This window comes from Leptodactylus fuscus, chromosome 7, assembly GCF_031893055.1.
Source record: "Leptodactylus fuscus isolate aLepFus1 chromosome 7, aLepFus1.hap2, whole genome shotgun sequence".
Taxonomy (NCBI): domain Eukaryota; kingdom Metazoa; phylum Chordata; class Amphibia; order Anura; family Leptodactylidae; genus Leptodactylus; species Leptodactylus fuscus.
Window position 1 is genome coordinate 22,633,105 of NC_134271.1, and position 22,185 is coordinate 22,655,289.

At 44.4% G+C, this 22,185-nt stretch overlaps 1 protein-coding gene across 2 annotated transcripts in view; it reads left to right on the plus strand.

Annotated features, from left to right (window-relative positions):
* The window catches only part of B4GALNT4 (beta-1,4-N-acetyl-galactosaminyltransferase 4), a 53,099-nt gene that overhangs the window by 20,058 nt on the left and 10,856 nt on the right, over positions 1–22,185 (plus strand). For both annotated transcript variants that reach the window (XM_075281336.1, XM_075281335.1), the window contains exons 9-17: positions 3,703–3,781; positions 5,173–5,239; positions 5,330–5,464; positions 6,911–7,020; positions 7,114–7,214; positions 7,383–7,459; positions 10,755–11,874; positions 12,008–12,297; positions 20,501–20,654. In XM_075281336.1, coding sequence (XP_075137437.1) covers positions 3,703–3,781; positions 5,173–5,239; positions 5,330–5,464; positions 6,911–7,020; positions 7,114–7,214; positions 7,383–7,459; positions 10,755–11,874; positions 12,008–12,297; positions 20,501–20,654 — 2,133 coding nt within the window. The remainder of the gene's footprint in view (positions 1–3,702; positions 3,782–5,172; positions 5,240–5,329; positions 5,465–6,910; positions 7,021–7,113; positions 7,215–7,382; positions 7,460–10,754; positions 11,875–12,007; positions 12,298–20,500; positions 20,655–22,185) is intronic.

A 22,185-nucleotide genomic window follows, 5' to 3' on the forward strand; every position in this document is an offset into this window, starting at 1 on the left:
GAGAGGCAACGTTCACTGCTCCCATTTCCAGACATTTCACCGGCAGTGAAGCCATATGCCAGTCAGTCCCCATGATACTAAAGTTGAAGGAATGATAAGCCATAGATCCTGCTGCGGCTTCATTCACCGTCTGTGTGTTGTTGCTTACCAGAGCGACGTGTAGGGAGTCCATGGGCACCAGACCAAAATCCTCCGTCCCTATATCATTCGTTTCCATGAACTCTATGTCAGACGATAGAGAATTGCGGGACAGCAGGTATTTTCCCTCAGCGTCCACCTCGGGCTCGATCACCTCTGCATCCAGTATGAAGGAGTCGCTGTTGACCAAGTTGGCGGTAGACACATCTGGATCTGTCGAGTCTGCTCTCAACGTGGACAAGTCGCTGTAGTTCCTCTTCCTGCTGATTTTGATGTATTCTTCCTCTGTATTGCTGTCATATGTCATTTGCTCCCATGACTCTCCGCTCTGTGTTAAGTCACTTAGTTCCCTATCAGTGCTGTCCGCGTCTTCCTCTTTGGAGGACTCTGGAGAGTTTGTGTCACAAGACGTACTCGTTCCGTCAGATAAATCCTGCTTCACACATTGGTTAAATCCAGCTGTATCGTTTTGTAAAGTGTTTCTAGGATCACTGTTCACTATTAGAGAGTCGTTCTCTTCCAAAACGTCACCCGTCGTGCTCAGCTTTGAAGTGCTTTCTTCTAGTTTCAGGTCCTCATGGTGACTATCCTTCTCACCGGTCATTACGTCCATCTCCTTTCTCCCACCATCTTCATGTAGATGGAGCGCGTTGCTGCAGAGGTCTAAGTCCATTGTTTTGTCAGTCCCCTTGCTGCGGTCAGGCCATCCGATACCAAGATTAATAAGACCTGAGTCTTTATGCCAAGCAGTCTGCACCCTCCGTCACACCACAGCAAAATATGCAGCGTCTCTGACTTGCCTGACCTCCTCCCGACGCGTCTTAATATTCCCATGTCTTACAGCCAGTTTCCATTGTCCTTGTCTAGGTATTACTTTCAATCAGAAAATCCTCTTAGGCTTATTATGTGAGTCATACAGATGGTGTCAGAGGGGGACACATGTAAAATATATTTTCGAGTGCTCAAAGAGTCTATCCAGGCTTCCCGGGGCCATGTATATGCTGATGATCAACATATGTTTGTGTCTACGCTCGTGATTTTCTGCAGGATACGAAGACTATTTTTGGCTTTTTAATAGCGGGGTTGTAGTGAAGTCTTTTATCAGCATCCAAGTCATTGCGTAGCAAATTCCATCGTAAACTTTGTGACGTCGTGACAAGTGTAAGGAGAATGGAGGATTGAAGTCGGTGTAGGAAGTGTCATAGAGCTTAGATGTGTACATGTATATATTAGCCCCTGCCCGCAACTTCATTTGCGTGTCGTTGGCGTCAATGATCCGCCTTTATTCAACAAATTGCTGCCATCGATGGTTCACCTGCTCTCGAGTTTTAGCAGCTCTCAAGCTGTCCTGCTGCTGAACTTGTTCCTCACGCCGTGCCCGTAATTGTTCCAGCATCTCAGAAACTCACTGGGATGCCATATAATGAGCGTGTTGTTGGCTTGGATGATCCGCCTACTTCGGCATTTCAGTAGCTCTCAAGCTGACCTGCCACTGAACTTGTTCCTTGCACCGTGCCCGTGATTTTTCCGGCATCTCAGCAGCTCACTGGGACGCCATATAATGAGTGCGTTGTTGGCGTTGATGTTCTCCCCTGAGCTCCGCTTGAGGAGAACCCTGTGACTTCTGGCTACCTTCATAGCTCTCGTTGTTTTACAATTTTGGGACAAATTAGGTTTTCTTTTTCCAGGCATGTTAAAATTGGCAAACTGCAAATATGGATTAAGGCTAAGGCCCCACATTGCGGAAACGCAGCTTTCTTTTGTTGCAGATTTTGCTGCGGTTTTTTGAGCCAAAGCCAGTAATGGCTACTAAAGGAATGGGAAATATATAGGAAGTTCTTATACTTCTCAATTCTGCTCAAACCACTCCTGGCTTTGGCTCAAAAAACCGCAACAAAATCTGTAACAAAAAAAGCTGCATTTCCACAAAGTGGGGCTTTAGCCTAAAGGTGTTTTTTCATCCAGTGTGTCAGCACTGCCTGGAGCAGATCAGATAATATGCAAATGCATGTGCACAATGGACTGAGGTTTAGATGAGTGTTTACATAGGGAGGTAACAGACCTGACTTTATAAGCCTGCTGCCAAGAGCAGTGTAATATAGTATGTGAACATAAATTCATAACAGGTTACAAACTATCTATGTGCTGAAGTTCATTCAAAACCGTTCAGCCGTTGCCATCTTCTAAGCAATGTAGTATTATACATCCATGACCCCAACTTGTGTGTGTGGCTCACCGCTCTGGCACATAGGGGTTTCTCTTCATTAGCCTCTATAGACCTGAGCTTTAGCTAATAGATAGATATATATAGTCGGCTTCGGCTCCACCGGGGCTTAGAAAATACTTGGCCCCAAACTGTTGTTGCTTCGATACAAAGCTATGGAAAGGCTCTTTGTCAAAAGATGTCAAACAGCGACCGACCAATGTGAAGAACTTGTCGTCTTACGTAAATTCCAATCCCACCCGTATCTCTACCCCTCCATTCCATAGTCAGAGGGGCCGATTGTTTCTAGGATGGAAAAGAGTAGAGGAAGATTTTCACTGTTGAAGGGGTTAATCCACAACTCGATAACCTTTTCTAATCAAGAGAATTTATTGGCTTTATTATATTCCGTCTTGCAGGTTTTTATGTGTTTCGGTAATTACTTCATAATAAAGATTTATTGTCTTGCTATAGACTAGAAGACGTCCTGGGGAACGCGCTTGCTCAGATCGGTGTCTACCCATGAGGGAAAGAAAGGCAGAAAGATTAGAATATACTGATATATACTGATAGAATATGCTGTAAGGAGGGGCAACAGGGTGGCTCAGTGGTTAGCACTGCAGCCATGGAGTCCTGGGTTCGAATCCCGCCAGGAACAACATCTGCAAGGAGTTTGTATGTTCTCCCCGTGTTTGTGTGGATTTCCTCCCGTTCTACAAAGACATACTGATAGGGAAAAAAAAAGTATGTAAGGAAGAAAGTGGGAAAACTAAACCCATATAGATTAAGTAGATGCTTACGGCCTCGTGCACATAGCACATTGTTCAGCCCGAAGGGGTTGCAAATTTTTTTTTTTTTTTGTTAATGGAAGACATGTGGATGACATCTTGGTGTCTTTCATCTTCCATTGATACCAATGGGCGGTTCTGATCAGTTTTCACGGACCTGGGTAAGACCTGCTCCATAATCCTTGGAATGGAACAGAGCATCGGACCACCACTCAGTCACGTGCATGAAGGTTAAAGGGGATTTCAGGGAATTTAATATTGATGACCGATCCATATGATGGGGGGGATCCAGCACCTACCTGCACCGGAACAGGTCCTGAAAGAGCACTGTCTAGTGGCTGTGAGTGGTACTGTAACTCTGTTCCCTTTTTTAAATGTGCTGCAGTACTATTCACGGCCACTAGTGAGTGTAAGGCACTGTGCTGTTTATTGGGTTGTTGGGTGACTGACCCCCACCAATCTAATATTGATGACCTTTCATAATAGTATTGTCCAGTATCATGGTGTATAGGGTAGGTTATGTATCGCTTACCTCTCGGATGTTTTTTTTTTTTTTTTTTTTTTTTTTATTAGATTGATGAGTTCTCGGCGATATTACTTTGAACTTCTTCACAAGCAGGATGATCGAGGCTCTGACCATGTAGAAGTGGCGGTAAGTATTATAATCCACACTCATGATAAGATGAGGACGTTTTTAAGCCCCTTCCAAAGTGAAGGTTTTATAAATGTTTCTCTTGTGTAATAGATGGCTTCTGGTCCTTAAAGGACCTTTCATCAGATTGGGTACAGGCAGTTCTATATACTGCTGGAAAGCTGACAGTGCGCTGAATTCAGCACACGATCGGCTTTCCCGATCTGTGCCCCGGGTAAAGCGCTATCGGTCCCGGTACCGTAGCGCTTTACAGTCAGAAGGGCGTTTCTGACAGTTAGCCAGGGACGCTCTTCTGCCCAGCAGCGCCTATCGCGTTGTACAGTGCGACCTCCATAGACGAGTATTATCAGGAGAGGGGGGGGGGGGGTTCCTCCCCAGTCTTAGAGTACAGCGCGATAGGCGCTGCTGGGCAGAAGAGCGTCCCTGGCTAACTGTCAGAAACGCCCTTCTGACTGTAAAGCGCTACGGTACCGGGACCGATAGCGCTTTACCCGGGGCACAGATCGGGAAAGCCGATCGTGTGCTGAATTCAGCGCACTGTCAGCTTTCCAGTAGTGTATAGAACTGCCTGTGCCCAATCTGATGAAAGTCCTCTTTAAATTAAAGGGGTGCTCTGGCTGTGCAAGTTAATTTTTGAAAGGCTCAGAATGGCATGAAACAGAAAAAGTAATCCCCCCCCCTTCATGATACTCTGCCGCGCCCTTTCTGATTCTCTCATGGGTCCCCGTCATTTGCTTCCCGCTTCCTTTTACAACACAGAAAATGGCACTCAACCATGTGTGCAGCCAGTGATTGGCTGAGAGGGCATTTCCTGTGTGTGGATCAGGATCGGAGAGCAGAGAACTGGGGAGTAACTTGGAATCGGAGTAACAGGTTATTGGTAGAGATGAGTAGGACGACTTTATTTTATACCACTCTTTACCTTTATACTCACTTATGCGCATGCGCAGAGAAGCTAGGGTGTCCATCTCCGGCTTCACTAAAGAGCTGCGCAGGCGCAGATTCTTTGGGCTCTTCTTTAGTTTTTTTTTGTTTTGTTTTGTTTTTTTTGTTTTTTTTTAATGTTGTTGAGGATTATGTTATATCAGGGTTATTTGGGACACTAAACCCCGGTCCATGAAGAAATAAAGGCGGTTTAGTGCCCCAAATCTCCCTGACAGGTTCCCTTTAAGCTCAATTCCCATCGTACCTTTTAACTTTTAGCACCCATTAGACCCCTATATGTGGGTATCTCTTGCTACAATCCTATTGTCAAGGTGGTAACTAGTAAATGTATGTCCCGACCACCCTGAGTAATATGGTGTGCGGGGAGTTGAGCTGAATATTTTTACACATGTAATAATTTCACTTCCCAGAATGACCCTCTTGATGTTTTATGTCTATATTTCTAGTGGCGCCTTTCTCTCCCAGGGATGAAGTTTGAGATTGTGGACGCTCAGTACTTATCTTTATATACGGGTAGGACTGCAGTGTGTACTTACCTAATGTTACCGACGCTTTAGGATAAACTTAGAAAATCTCTCAGTAAGGATATTTTTGTCCCCCCAGATGAGACAGCTTATAAAATGAATGAGGTCTCTCACATCCCCCTCACACTGTCTGGCGTGATTGACCATCGCTTAACCAGAGAGGAACCCACCGTTGACATCTTGAGACAAGATCCTCGAGACACTTTCTATATGAGTAAGTTTTGCATAATATTCTGTTTTTTTACTGACATCTCCGGGTGCATAAAAGTGTTCTGAAATCTGTGGATTCATCAAACATTCAATCGTATTACCTTGAAGTGCAAATCCAGTGCAGATCTACAGCATTCTCCTGATGTCTCTGGTTTAGTAAAAACTTGCATTCCCAATTAAATCGGTTTTGAAGTTTCTTTTCTGCAAGTCTGCATTGTGTCAAAGCCTCTGCTATTCCTCCTGGAAATGTGTGAATTCATGAACAGTTGGAGATTACGCTCCCCTTGTTAATAGGGTGTGGTGTTACACGTTCTGAAGCTTCCAGCACTTTTTGGAAAGGGTCATGTTGTGTAGGGAGGTTTTTGACAAGGATAATGGCTACACCTAATTTTCTCAAACAACGTATCCTTGTTGCAAAGGTCACTTTTGGAGACAACAGCTTTGATGTCTTATACAAAGGCAGATGTAATTTATCACAAAGTGCCAACACGGCAATTTAACCTTAATAATGTGCGGATTCACAATTGCACACAGTTACAGACCTGCAAAATATGGTCATACAAATGGGGCTTTATGCTCCACTGTGACCCCCCACACAGTCCAATCTGCTTCACAGTGATGCCCACACAGTACAATCTGCTCCACAGTGATGCCCACACAGTAGAATCTAATCCACAGTGGCCCCCACACAGTACAATCTGTTGCACAGTGGTCCCCACACAGTATAATCTGCTCCACAGTGGCCCCCACACAGTATAATCTGCTCCACAGTGACCCCCACACAGTATAATCTGCTGCACAGTGGCCCCCACACAGTACAATCTGTTCCACAGTGGCCCCAACACAGTACAATCTGTTCCACAGTGGCCCCCACACAGTACAATCTGTTCCACAGTGGCCCCCACACAGTACAATCTGCTCCACAGTGGCCCCCACACAGTACAATCTGCTCCACAGTGGCCCCCACACAGTACAATCTGCTCCACAGTGGCCCCCACACAGTACAATCTGCTCCACAGTGGCCCCCACACAGTACAATCTGCTCCACAGTGGCCCCCACACAGTATAATCTGTTCCATGAATGGGTGCCCAAAGAGAGGGCTCCGAGTGCCACCTCTGGCACCCGTGCCATAGGGTCGCCATCACTGATCTAGGGTATGCGACACCCTATGCAATGGGAGTTACTCACCCCGTAGAGATGGGTTGATTTAATAAAAGGGGTTAAAATATTGATGACCTATCCCAAGAATAGGTAACGAATATCAGATTAGTGAGAGTCCAACACCCGGTACTCCGCAGTTGATAAACAGAGAATGGAGCAGGAAGCAGACAGCGCTATGAATGTGAAGTGGTCAGACCAGGTACTGCAGTTCAGCCACTACACAGAAGAGAGCGGTCTCGTCCATTCAGCATACCTATGCAGAACGTAACCCCTAACATCTCCCCGCAGCCCCCATGATTGAACAATCCCGAGTGGAGAATGTGCTGGTCCCCTGTGCTTACAACCCCACCTACGTGGTGAAGGATTTCCCTATTGCCCGATACCAAGGCCTGCAGTTTGTAAGTACATACTGGCTATCTCTTACCTCACTCCGCCTTGTCTCTTATCACACGCCATTGCTATATGTTTCCTTTTTTTTTTTTTATTTTTAGGTTTACCTTACCTTCGTCTACCCAAATGATTTTACACGTCTTACCCACATGGAAACAGAAAACAAATGCTTCTACCGAGAATCCCCGGTGTACTTGGAGAAGTGAGTTGTTTGCACTGATCTGTCTCGTAGCTCTGATATAAGACGTGTTCTTTCCACCTTGCCTAAAATACCCGTAGCCCTCATTGCCACAATCCTGCTTCCTTTATATTCACTGTCACCATAGTCTTGGAGGTGACATAGCCTTTATTTTATGTTTTCTTCCCTAAGGTTTGGCTTCTACAAGTACATGAAGATGGATGACGATGATTCTCCCCAAATGCCATTCCTCTTCTTCAATCGGCAGCGTATGTACAGCCTTCCTATTACATATATACCTTACTTTCCACTCTTCACGGACATGACTCACGGCCTGTTTCTGCAATTTCTTCCCACAACTGTAAAAGTCATTTGTAGCTGAGGGTTGTCAGATGTCGCTGAGGTTATTGCTATATATAAGGCCATTGTGTCATCAGACAGAAGCGCTTTTCATATGGACATCCGAAAGATATATTTAAAGCGTTAACACACTCGAAAACTAAGAGTAGGAAGGTCGCAGACTACCAGTATTACAGACAGGCTACCAGCTCCCCAAGCAGCAGTCACTACCATGTTACAGAGCGTATACTCTCAGCATGTTACCTGTGTTATGGATGTCACTTTTGTAAATTTAGAGAAAAATAACTTTGAAGTGTCATGCAAATGAGGCAGCTGGTGCACTGGGGGGCGGGACCTCATCTCCTTGGTCCACTGGGGGGAGAGACCTTATCTCCTTGGGGGGAGGGACCTTATCTCCTGGGTGCACTGGGGGGAGGGACCTTATCTCCTTGGTCCACTGGGGGGAGGGACCTTATCTCCTTGGTCCACTGGGGGGAGGGACCTTATCTCCTTGGTCCACTGGGGGGAGGGACCTTATCTCCTGGGTGCACTGGGGGGAGGGACCTTATCTCCTTGGGGGGAGGGACCTTATCTCCTGGGTGCACTGGGGGGAGGGACCTTATCTCCTTGGTCCACTGGGGGGAGGGACCTTATCGCCTTGGTCCACTGGGGGGAGGGACCTTATCTCCTTGGTCCACTGGGGGGAGGGACCTTATCTCCTGGGTGCACAGGGGGGAGGGACCTTATCTCCTTGGTCCACTGGGGGGAGGGACCTTATCTCCTTGGTCCACTGGGGGGAGGGACCTTATATCCTTGGTCCACTGGGGGAGGGACCTTATATCCTTGGTCCACTGGGGGAGGGACCTTATCTCCTAGGTGCACTGGGGGGAGGGACTTTATCTCCTTAGTCTACTAGGGCGGGAGAGACCTTATCTCTTTGATGCATTGGGGGAGGGACCTTATCTCCTTGGTGCAGTGAGGGAGGGACCTTATCGCCTTGGTGCACTGAGGGAGGGACCTTATCTCCTTGGTGCACTGTTCTTGCCACTGTCTGTTTCACCTCATTCAGTGGCAGATGATCCTGGGAGCTAAAGCTGAAATGCTAGTGTTTCCCTTATAGGTAAGGGCTGGTTTACGCTTTTTTTTTTTTTTTTCTTTTTTTTTTTGTGTTTCGCTGCATAACGTCTTATCCTTTAAAATATATTTTCCTGGCAACAAGATTGCAGTTTGACAGCCAAGTTGCATATAAGAGATTTAGAAAATTTCCCTTTAAATGCAGCACATACAAGAAGTCTTGTCTCTGCTGACCACTAGTCATAGGTATAGGGATGAAAAGCTTTCCCATTACCGTGCACAATAGGTAAAGCGCATTGCACATCCCTTGCTATTCATTATGTTACAGAGAGCAGATTGTTTTATCCTTTTTAATTCAGATTTTGCTTTTTAATCAGTGAAATGAATCATTGAAAAATTCCATCAAAATCAAATTATCTCCAGCAGGAACAGATGTCTAGGCAGATAGGAAGTCTTCCTATGCAAAGATTGGGGGATGGGTTGCTAGTTGTGCTGCCCGTTACCACCTTGTAAAGCAGTGAATCCCCCTCGGCCCCCCTTCTGTCCATCCCAGATTTCAGGGAAAGCAGCCTCCTGGGGCGCAGTTATATTTGGTTAATGATTGGGGCGCAGTGATCCTCTGCACCTAATACCATGTCTGCTCACAAGGAACAGAGGAGCTGTCATCTGTGTTTCTGTTGGAGGTTGGAAAAAATGACTCCTCTCTCCAAACTGTGTGGGTCTGTGTATGTATGTGTGTGCAGGGGCCTCTATGGGGCATAATACTGTGTGCAGGGGTCATTATGGGGCATAATACTGTGTGCAGGGATCACTATGGGGCATAATACTGTGTGCAGGGGCCACTATGGGGCATAATACTGTGTGCAGAGGCCACTATGGAGCATAATACTGTGTGCAGAGGCCACTATGGGGCATAATACTGTGTGCAGGGGCCACTATGGGGCATAATACTGTGTGCAGGGGCCACTATGGGGGATAATACTGTGTGCAGGGGCCACTATGGGGCATAATACTGTGTGCAGAGGCCACTATGGGGCATAATACTGTGTGCAGGGGCCACTATGGGGCATAATACTGTGTGCAGGGGCCACTATGGGGCATAATACTGTGTGCAGGGGTCACTATGGGGCATAATACTGTGTGCAGAGGCCACTATGGGGCATAATACTGTGTGCAGGGGCCACTATGGGGCATAATACTGTGTGCAGGGGCCACTATGGGGGATAATACTGTGTGCAGGGGCCACTATGGGGGATAATACTGTGTGCAGGGGTCATTATGGGGCATAATACTGTGTGCAGAGGCCACTATGAGGGATAATACTGTGTGCAGGAGCCACTATGGGGCATTATACTGTGTGCAGGGGCCACTATGGGGGATAATACTGTGTGCAGGGGCCACTATGGTACATAATACTGTGTGCAGGGGCCACTATGGGGGATAATACTGTGTGCAGGGGCCACTATGGTACATAATACTGTGTGCAGGGGCCACTATGGGGGATAATACTGTGTGCAGGGGCCACTATGGGGCATAATACTGTGTGCAGGGGTCACTATGGGGCATAATACTGTGTGCAGGGGTCACTATGGGGCATAATACTGTGTGCAGAGGCCACTATGAGGGATAATACTGTGTGCAGGAGCCACTATGGGGCATTATACTGTGTGCAGGGGCCACTATGGGGGATAATACTGTGTGCAGGGGCCACTATGGTACATAATACTGTGTGCAGGGGCCACTATGGGGGATAATACTGTGTGCAGGGGCCACTATGGGGGATAATACAGTGTACTGGGGTCAATATGGGGCATAATACTGTGTGCTGGGGCCACTATGGGGATAATACTGTGTGCAGGGGCCACTATGGGGCATAATACTGTGTGCAGGGGCCACTATGGGGTATAATAATTCAGGAATGTTGGGGGGGTCGGTTTGTGGGGGAGTGGTCAATAGGTCGTTTGGGTTGGGGGGGCATGTCAAAAGTTCGCTATGGGTCCCCGTAATTCCTGGTTATGCCACTGATTTTTATACTATAATAAAGAGGTATTAAGGAGTTCTTTGGGCCTTTCTGTTTACAAAATGTAAAATATATTTTAGAGATTCTCATCGTTGAATCTGGCCTCAGTTTTTAACTTTCCTTTTTCTTAGATTTCATGGATGAAGATGACGATGAGGACGACTCGCTGTTGCCCGGTATGTCACCGAAGAAAAATGTTAAGGAAGAGGTGATGACCAATGTCTTGTCTCCTGCCCCGGTGGTTCCTCAGCACACCAATGTTCATTACAATGAATCACCAGAATCTATGCCAGGAATAAATTCCAGCAGCAGGTCCTCGCTCAGATCTCTCTTGTGGGCACCAAGGGAAAGCCCACCTTCTGCTCGCCGAGGAAGTAGAAAACACTTAATGCCATTGATAGGTGGACAAGGAATTGGAGATGATCCAGAACCCACTGGAGGAAAATCTGCTTTAAAAGCTAGAGAAGGAAATTTTATTGATCATAGGACAAAGGGAAAGAATTCGGACATTAAATCAAGAATGAAAGGGAGGTTGGAGACTCGGAGGCGAGGTGAGAAGTCCGAGTCGCGGAATAAACGAGGGAAATTAGAAGAGGGTACAGAAAAGCAGGACAATATAGAATTAAGGCCTAGTGAAGAAGGCAAACTAGAGGTCACCACAAAGGCAGAGAATGTAAAACTAAACACAAAGAACTCTAATAAACAAGAATCGGATAAAGTATATGTGACACGGCTCCTCTCTGGAGTCAAAAAGTCTCGAGGTCAAGTCTTCCCTGGGATGTTGTTGCCTAAACCTAAACCACGAAGGACCTCCAGAGTTCACGAGCACTATCATCTCCCCACATCCCCAAAAATGTCACACGGGGGAAGACGATCCAGACCCTGGACTCCACCTGATACCTCAGAACTTGGGCTTTTCAGTTGGGAAGGCCAAACTGAAGTCCCTGGAATACCCCTCCCTACCTCACCTAGTCTTCCTGGTGGCCCTCCATCACTCAGCTTGTCTTCTGAAGCCCCAGCAGAAGAATTACAGGACTACAGCTACGAGGACGCAGAGCCTCGCCAAACCTGGCCAGAGGACGCCATTAATTGGCAACGCACATTTAGCGTAGGAAACGTAGACTTTGAGATGTTAAGGTCGGACTGGAACGATCTTCGCTGCAACGTGAGTGGTAACCTGCAGCTTTCTGAAGCAGAAACTGTGGATGTGGTGGCTCAGTACATGGAAAAACTCAATGAGAAGAATGGAGGGTGAGAAAACTGTTGTTTTTACATTCCTTTATACTCCCATGGTATGTCCTTACTTTCAGATATGTACCAGTTTCTTATTTTCACGTAAAATGTCTTATTTTCTATTTATTTTCTCATTTCTTCCTCTTTTTAGCATTTACACTTTACTTCGTATAATCAATGTAGAGAAGCGTCGCGACTCTGCAAGGGGCAACAGATACCTCATAGAACTAGAGCTGGAGGAACGAGGGCGTAAAAAAGTCAGACTGGCAGAGTATGTGTATCTCCTGCTGCATCGTGGGGCTGGTGGGGACAGTGATGAGAGCCCTCCTGCAGAACCCCCGGAAGTTTCCCCCAGTCCTTCCATCTACACTAAACCAATCTTGTGCCGACCAGTCAGTCTGAGCTGGAATCCTCGTGCCACAGTGCACTTTGTAGTGCCCGGTGAGTTGGAATATCCTTTTTTTCTTAAGGGGATTCTATAATTAAAATCACATTTTTTTTCTCGATCACCCATAGGAATAGCCTTAAGGAAGGCTATTCTTCTCCTACCTTTAGATGTCTTCTCCATGCCGCCGTTTGATAGAAATCCTGGTTTTCGTCTGTATTCAAATGAGTTCTCTCGCAGCACTGGGGGCGGAATCCGGCGCTCAAACAGCACTGGGGGCATCCCCGATGCTGCGAGAGAACTCTCCAGTGCCGCCTCCATCTTCTTCAGGAACGGCCTCTCTGCGTGTTTTTTTTCCGGAGCTGGGTTCAAACTTCTAAGCCTTGGACAGAGCAGGCTGCGCATGCTCGCGGCCACAAGAAAAATGGCCACTTACACAGTAAGTAAGCGGCCATTTTCTTGTGGCCTGTGGGCATGCGCAGTCAGCTCTATCCGAGGCTTAGAAGTTTGAATCCAGCTCTATAGGAAGACGCGCAGAAAGGCCGTTCCTAAAGAAGATAGAGGCGGCGCTGGAGAGTTCTCTCGCAGCATTGTGGACGCCCCCAGTTCTGTTTGAGCGCCGGGTTCCGCCTCCAGTGCTGTGAGAGAACTCATTTGCATACAGACTAAAACTGGAATTTCTACCGAATGGCGGCGTGGAGAAAACATCTAAAAGGTAGGAGAATAATAGACTTTCTTAACCCCTTAGCGACCTTTGACGTACTATTACGTCATGGACGCGAGGTACTTCGCGCACCATGAAGTAATAATACGTCATGGTTATAAACAGCCTCCGTGTCTCAAGACACGGAAACTGTAAGAAGGTTGCTGCTGTCCATGACAGCAGACAACTTTCTTTACATGAATCGGAAGATTTAACCCCCTCCCTGCCACGTGGATCGCTGCAATTGGATGATTGCTTCGCAATGTCCAATTGCAGCTTGCCGGCACAGATCCAATGATCTGTGCCGACAGATCGGTACAAAAGTGACAGTGATTGGAGCTACACCTTGCACCAATCCCTGTCGAGTGTTTGGGGGGCGTACAGTGGTGCGACCCCCTCCAGATGTTTTAATTGGTCAATCTGCCAGCATCATGGCAGATTGACCAATCAATGGCGTGCAGGGCAGTGTAAACTTCGGGCACTGCTCTGCTTACATCACTCCCTCTGGGAATTGCGAGCAGAGCAGAACCCGTGCTGCCCTGTGAGCCCTGTGCGTGAGATTGCTGCGTTACCGCTGCGTCATACCTCGATCAGATTCTGCCAGACGTCCTAGGTCCTCTCCCAGCCAGCCCTCTACTGCCCATCTCTCCCCTCTTCCGTCTCCCGTCCCCCCTCCCATCTCCTCTCCACCCTTTCCTGACCGAGGCATCTGAGACTGTCTGGCTCCTCCAGCTTCTGGGTCCTAAACTCTGCATTCTGTGCAGAAAAGAGACTCACTTCCCTCCCCTTTTTGAGAAAGCCCTTTTTGGAATTTCTCCAAATTTTATTTTTTTTTTTTTGTTAGTTTTTTTTGCATTTTTGCATTTTTTTTTTCCTTTTCTTTTTTTTTTGTTTGTGCACAAGCTTTTTTTTTTTTGTAAAACTCGCCACCGCAAATTGTCCAGTAATAAAATATACGTTATTGGTCACATTTGTGATTTTTGGGTCAGTTTTTTTTTCTAGTAGGTAGAAAAGAGAATTTTGTTTGTGCACAAGCTTTTTTTTTTGTAAAACTCGCCACCGCAAATTGACCAGTAATAAAATATACGTTATTGGTCACATTTGTGATTTTTGGCTCAGTTTTTTTTTCTAGTAGGTAGAAAAGAGAATTTTGTTTGTGCACAAGCTTTTTTTTTTGTAAAACTCGCCACCGCAAATTGACCAGTAATAAAATATACGTTATTGGTCACATTTGTGATTTTTGGCTCAGTTTTTTTTTCTAGTAGGTAGAAAAGAGAATTTTGTTTGTGCACAAGCTTTTTTTTTTGTAAAACTCGCCACCGCAAATTGACCAGTAATAAAATATACGTTATTGGTCACATTTGTGATTTTTGGCTCAGTTTTTTTTTCTAGTAGGTAGAAAAGAGAATTTTGTTTGTGCACAAGCTTTTTTTTTTGTAAAACTCGCCACCGCAAATTGACCAGTAATAAAATATACGTTATTGGTCACATTTGTGATTTTTGGCTCAGTTTTTTTTTCTAGTAGGTAGAAAAGAGAATTTTGTTTGTGCACAAGCTTTTTTTTTTTGTAAAACTCGCCACCGCAAATTGACCAGTAATAAAATATACGTTACTGGTCACATTTGTGATTTTGGGGGCAGTTTTTTTTTCTAGTAGGTAGAAAAGAGAATTTTGTTTGTGCACAAGCTTTTTTTTTTGTAAAACTCGCCACCGCAAATTGACCAGTAATAAAATATACGTTATTGGTCACATTTGTGATTTTTGGCTCAGTTTTTTTTCAATCTATATATAGCTCCATTTTTGATAGAAGGGAAGGGTTTTTTTTTGTTTTTTTTACATAAAATACACGTGTTAAAGCACAACACACACCCCACACTGAAAAAGTTTCAAAGAAATAAAGTTTCAAAGAAATAAAGTTTCAAGAAATAAAGTTTCAAGAAATAAAGTTTTATATACTCAAGTAAAACACCACACACACACAAAAATGTCCCAATCATCCCAAAGAAGGTTTTCAGTAGAAGAGGCGTACGCCATACTGGCCTCTGACACTGATACCGCCAGCGAGGGAGAAGAGGAAAATGCCCCATTCCTTTATTTTTCCTCTTCTTCCTCCTCCTCCTCCAGTGATGAGCAACCCCAAAGGAGGCGCCCCAGAACAATTGCTGAGTTAGTTGCCCCACCTGTAGAGCCCATGTGGACCCCACCCCCAGAAAATTATGAGCCTCAGCTTCCTGACTTTGTTGCCCGGTCAGGAATACAAATTGAGACTGAGGGCTTCAGAGAAAATGACTTTTTCAAAATCTTTTTCTCTGATGAGTTTGTAGATCTTATGGTGGCCCAAACGAATTTGTACGCTGAACAATTTTTGGAACAAAATGCCACCTCTTCCTATGCCAGGCCACAGAACTGGACCCCAGTAAATGCAGCAGAAATGAAGATTTTCTGGGGTCTTATTCTGCATATGGGCATAGTGAAAAAACCTAAAATTCGTCAGTATTGGAGTACAGACGTCTTGCACAACACTCCAATCTATCGAATGGCTATGTCCAGGAAGCGGTTTGAAAGTATCCTAACGTTCATTCATTATAATGATAATTCCCAGTGCCCGCCCCAAGATGCCCCAAATTTTGACCGCTTATACAAAGTTAGGCCAGTCATTGACCACTTTAGTTCCAAATTTGCAGAGTCCTACATCCCTGATCAGAACATTGCAATTGATGAGTCTCTGATCAGTTTCAAAGGGAGGCTAAAATTCCGCCAATACTTGCCCAGTAAGCGGGCACGGTATGGCATTAAAATGTATAAGCTATGTGAGAGCAGTTCAGGATACACTTATAAATTTAGGGTGTATGAAGGAAGGGACACAAGGATTGAGCCCCCAGACTGCCCCCCAATCCTAGGAGTTAGTGGGAAAATAGTGTGGGATTTGATGCACTCACTGCTGGACAAGGGTTATCACCTCTATGTGGATAACTTTTACACCAGCATCCCACTCTTTAGGTCCCTGAGTTCTAGAGGAACTGCAGCTTGTGGGACTGTGCGCAGAAATCAAAGAGGCCTCCCTAGGGCACATATTGAGCAGCGCCTCAGAAAGGGTGAGAGTAGTGCCGTCTGCAATGAGAATATGCTGCTGGTCAAGTATAGGGACAAGAGGGATGTCCTTGTACTGACCACAGCTAATGGCAGCGGCAGCACCTCTGTCCCTCTGCGTGGCACCAGTACCACTGTCTCCAAGCCAGACTGCATCCTGGCATACAATAAGTACATGGGAGGGGTTGATCTATCTGATCAGGTCCTAAAGCCCTACAGTGCCATGCGAAAAACAAGAGTGTGGTACAAAAAGCTGGTCGTGCACATGGTTCAGATGGCATTGTATAACTCTTACGTGCTATCACGATGTGCAGGCCACACAGGAACTTTCCTTGAGTTTCAGGAGGCAATTATCAAGTCCCTGATATTTGGGGACCTAGAAGTGCCAGGCCCCAGTACTTCTGAAACTCATGGTTCCCGTATTGTACCAGGGCAACATTTTCCCGGTGAAGTCCCCCAAACTGCTAAAAAAGGGAAAACTCAGAAAAGATGCAGAGTGTGTTACAAAAGAGGAATAAGGAGAGACACCACTTATCAGTGTGACACCTGCCCTGATAAACCTGGCCTGTGCATGAAGGAGTGCTTTAGATTGTACCACACTTCCATGGAATATTAATTTTAGAATTTATTTTCCATGGAATATCGCCTCCTTATACCATCACGTACTCTGCACACAATTACTTTCATCCGGTTATGCAGTAATTTCTGGATAATAAATTATTGCCATACAAGCTGCATCCAAATGTTTGCTATACTTCTTGGTAAATTTTTTAAGAGGTGTAATTTAACACTAACGTCACTGAAGTCAAGGGGTCTAGTTTCCAAAATGGGGTCACATTTTGGGGGTTTCCACTGTTTTGGCACTTCAAGGCCTCTACAAATGTGACATGGTAACTAAAACCAATTTCAGCCAAATCTACCCTCCAACTATTGTTCTATCCCACTGTGTGACCATACATCACTTTACGTCCACATGTGGGGCATTTCTGTAGTTGGGAGAAAATGCTTGACAATTTGTGGGGTGCATTTTCTCTTTTAACCCCTTGTGGAAATGCATAATTTGGGGTTAAAGCTACATTTTATAGCAAAAAAATGTCACTTTTCCTTTTGTTGGGCCAATTCTGTTACACTCCTGTAGGGTCAAAGGGCTCACTATACCCCTTGATAAATTCCTTGAGGGGTCTAGTTTCCAAAATGGGGTCATTTTGGGGGGGTTTCTACTGTTCTGGCACTTCAGGGGCTCTCCAAATGCAACATGGTGCCTTGTACAAACTCAAGCTAAATTTGCCCTCCAAAATCCCAATAGCGCTCCTTCCGCTCTGGACCTTACAGCGTGCCCATAGATCACTTTACATCCACATGTGGGGCATTCCTGTTTTTGGGAGAAAATGCTTGACAACTTGTGGGGTGCATTTTCTCTTTTAACCCCTTGTGGAAATGCATAATTTGGGGTTAAAGCTACATTTTATAGCAAAAAATGTCACTTTTCCTTTTGTTGGGCCAATTCTGTTACACTCCTGTAGGGTCAAAGTGCTCACTATACCCCTTGATAAATTCCTTGAGGGGTCTAGTTTCCAAAATGGGGTCACATTTTGGAGGTTTCCACTGTTTTGGCACCTTGGGGGCTCTGCAAAAGGAACATGGTGCCTGCAATCTATTTTAGCAAAATCTGGCCTACAAAATCCAATTAGCGCTCCATCCGTTCTGAGAGCGACCGTGTGCCCGTACATTAGGGTACCAGCACATATGGGGTATTGCCGTGTTCGGGAGAAATTGCGTAACAAAATGTGGGGTGCAATTTCTCCTTTAACCCTTAGTAAATGTGTAAATTCTAGGGCTAAATGAATATATTAGTGATAGAAATTGAAAAATGTAAATTTGACCTCCATTTTGTTTTAATTGCTGTGAAATGCTGAAAGGGTTAAGAAACTTTCTAACTGCTGTTTTGGATTCTTTCAGGAGTGCAGTTTTGAGAATGGGGTGACTTATGGGGGTTTTTTACAAGAGAGGCCTCTCAAGTTCCCTTCAAAACTGAACTGGTCCCTTGAAAAATGTGTTTTGGAAATTTTCTTGAAAATTTGGAAAATCACTGCTTGACTTGTAAGCCTTATAATATCTGAAAAAAATGAAAGGGTGATTAAAATTTGACTTCTACATAAATCAGAGACATGGTTAATTATATTTATCAAAAAATTTGGGTAGTATGGCTTTCCATTTGAAAGGCTTGCAATTTCAAAGTTTGAAAACTGCACTTTTTTCCAAATTTTCATCAAATTTCCTATTTTTTCATAATCAAAGGCAAAAAATATCGACAAAAATTTTCTACTGACATGAAGTACAATATGTCACAAAAAAACAATCTCAGAATCACTTGTGTAAGTTAAAGCGTCTCAAAGCTATTGCCATTTAAAGTGACACATGTCAGTTTTGAAAAAAGAGGCCTGGTCCTTAAGTCACTTTTGGGCTGTGTCTCTAAGGGGTTAAGGTTATTCCTACGTGTGATCGACAAAAAATGTGATGTTAATTATAGAATCCCGTTTAAGCTTAGACCTCATTTTGGGAATAATTATAAGCTTATAAGCAAATGTAATATTGTACTCTAATCCGAATAATATAAGTTTATATGTATGTATGTATGTTATACATAACCTGAAAATGGGTTACAAAGTAGAGACCAGACACCAGGTTTTCTCATCCAATCTTCTTGGATTCCCTACCAGTCTCCGCTTCCTGGTGCCTCTTGATACACAGACAATTCTCCTCAGCCAATCAGTGGTTGAGGTGGGACACCACGTCGGCCAGCAATTGGTTGCGTGTGCTCAGGCGGACTAGATGGGGAGATCTGCTCGGGAACAGGACAGCATTGAAATAGAAATATTGGGAGACTGCTGAACTGTGTAAAAAAAATAAATAAATAAATAAATAAAGTCCCCAGTGGAAAACCCCAGAGAATTTATTGGAAAAGTCTAGACCATGCAGTGTCACGCTTTGACTTGAGATCACAGCCAAATATCACATTTTCTGCTGTTTATTTCTGAGTTTCTAAGCAATGCCTTGGATCATAAAATGGGTCAGTAAGGAGGCACAAAGCAGATTTAATGTATTCTTTGTTCTAGTACCGTATATACTCGAGTATAAGCTGAATTTTTCAGCACAGTTTTTGTGCTCAAAAAGCCCCCCTCGGCTTATACTCGAGTCAGCAAAAAAAAAAAAAATTTAGGGGGGGGAGTTCTATGACCAAGCGCAATATCAATGTATAGAATAAGATTTCCCATAAAATAATGGAAAAAAAAAAAGCTTTAAAAATTTTTTTAAAAATTAAAAGTTGTAAATCCCTCCTTTCCCTAGAATAGAGACAAAAGTAGAAAATTACTGTGATACACATACACATTAGGTATCCCTGTGTCTGACAGTGCCCGGTCTACTGAATATAGGGGATCTGCAGTGCTCCTGTTCCGTCGGGAAGAGGTTAATAGGAGCACTGCCAGGCTGAATTCCAAGTGGGGGAAAAAAGAAACAGTCCTCAAGCTCAGGGAAGGGGCAGACAGACAACCAAAACATCCCCTCCCCTTCCCCAGCGTCTACTGCACCCAAAAACTCAGAGCATTTTAATTTTTGAAATTTTCCAGTAGCTGCTTCATTTCCCCCCCTCGGCTTATACTCGAGTCAATAAGTTTTCCCAGTTTTTTGTGGTAAAATTAGGGGCCTCGGCTTATATTCGGGTCGGCTTATACTCGAGTATATATGGTAATGTGTCTGACATTGTTTATTTAACAGAAGGGTGGTCGAACTTTCCAAGTGGAAAGTCCAAGTTTTACTGGATGCAGTTTTCCATGTACATAGTCTGTGTCTGGGATAACATTTTATGCGTTGCTTTGATTAAAGGGATCCTCCACATTTTACAGGAATGGTTTATTGTCAATAACCCTACAAAATTCTCATCTCCAGTTTGTGGAGGGGAGGATTACGGTCGCGCTCCATATTTGACAGACTGCAGCATATTCTACATGATTCCAGGACAAACAGTCATTTGGAATCCTGTAGAGTACACATGGTTAATCTGCTGCTTGTCAATCCCAGATTTGGGTGGCCCAGCCGGAGGAGTAGGCATCTCCAGCCAGTTGTCTTGCATCCTGTTAAAGGACTTTGAGAAGGAGGAAGGACATGGCTGAGCTCCTAGAACACAGAATTATTTAGAGAATTCTCAGCTGTATCAAAAGCCCATCTTGGGTTTTTGTATTCAGCAATTTATAGCAAAGCTCCAATGCCGATTGTCCTCCAGAGTAGAACATTATGAGAATCTGATGGATGAGGAGTAAGGAGAGGACACCAGAATTGTCACCAACTGCTTATAGAACAATCCAGACCAATACTATACCAAATTGTTCCGGATGATTGAGGATACTGCATTTCTAAAAAATTATGTTCTGCCTAATTTTTCATCCTTTCCTGTTTTGCTTTCCCAGTTAAGAACCAGGCACGTTGGGTCCAACAGCTGATCAATGATCTGGAGTTTCTGTACCTCAAGACTCGGGATGACCAATTCAGCCTCATTCTAGTGGATTATGACAGCGAGGACATGGATGTAGAACAAGCTTTGCGTCGTGCTAAACTGCCAAGGTATTGGGTTACTTTATGTTAAAGGGGCTGTCTATGATCATTAAAAAAATAATTAGATCGGGGAGGTGGAAAAAAAAAAACCAAAAAAAAAAAATAAAATTTCCTTTTCACTTTTGGGCTTGATGTCTGTTTTGACTGGTCCAAGCAGAGGTCTTCTTGAGGCCTCCATGGATATGTACAGACATTGTGAGCAGTGTGCGTCCATGGGTGAAGCCGCATGGTGGTGCCGAATTTTGTAACCTCTTAAGATATGAGTTAGATGAGGTAGACCAGTGAGAGAAGTTGTATACATGTTGGAATGGGCATAAACAACCTTCGTTGTGCCCCTACCACTACACGGTTGGTCGTGAGTGGTGTAATGGTACTGTTCAGAGTGGATTTTCTGGATTGTAAGAAGTGTTCCTTGTTCTCCAATTTACCATAATTTGACGGAATTGTTATCAAACCCCCTCCTTTACTTGCCTTGACATGTCATGGAATTCATGAGAAGATAATACCAAAAATTATTAGAAACTACCTCACAGGGTAAAAAGAATGTTAAGCTTTATAGATCCAGGAGTTCCACTGTACACGTATTTTGTACTACATCTTACAACATATCTCCAGGTCTAAACCACTTTTCCTAAAGGAATCGTACAGTTTAATGTAAGAAACTTTGTAATATGTAAGAGCCGGGTAGAAAAGACACTCAAATAATTGCAATTTTAACACTGCTGGGTTGTAGATAAGAGGCTATGAGAACACAGAATGAGACAATAAATCAATTGACCAGCAAGCTGCCTCATGCTCCACCCCTCTCTTCTCCATAGAGCTCTGTGTGTCTGGCTGAATACGGAAACAAATGAATTTACACAATGTACTGGGCTATGCGCCCGGGGCAAAACGTACGCTAGCTTGCAGCTGGTGTACACTTTCACCATCATTTACACCCAGATTTCTGGTGTAAACGCTGATAAATTTGCCCTTTTTGGATAAGTAGCAAAGGTGGTGCAGATTTCACAATTTTTCTGTGAAAAAAAAAAAAAACGGACCGAAAATTGATGGGGCTAGAACCTGCTTCCTATTTTGCAGCTCTGTCCTATGGTCTGTAAAAACTATACATGTGTGTATGGGGTCATAGACGTGAATCGGTCCGTATGCTTTCCATTGTTCTATATCCATTGTGGTTGTGTGAATGAGGTCTTATAATGTACGAATGTGCTTTTATGTATTTTTCTGGTGGGGGATGCAGGGGTGTCTGTTTTGTTTTTTTTTTCCCATTACATCCAGCGGCCCTTATAAAACTGCTGTCGATGTAGTTGGCCGAACTCGGGCAGCTGGTAAAGGGAAATCATTTAAAAAAAAAAAAAAAAATTGCAATCAATAGTAATCAAATTAGGTTTGTTTGGTTTTCTGCATTTTTAATAACGTAGAAGCCGATAGTTGGCAGCGGATCTGCTTGCGCATCGCTTTCCGTAAACATCTCCCTTGCTTTTACAGTGAGCGATAGTTAAGGTAGTGTGTGTGTGTCTGTTGTGTTTTTTTTATGCAC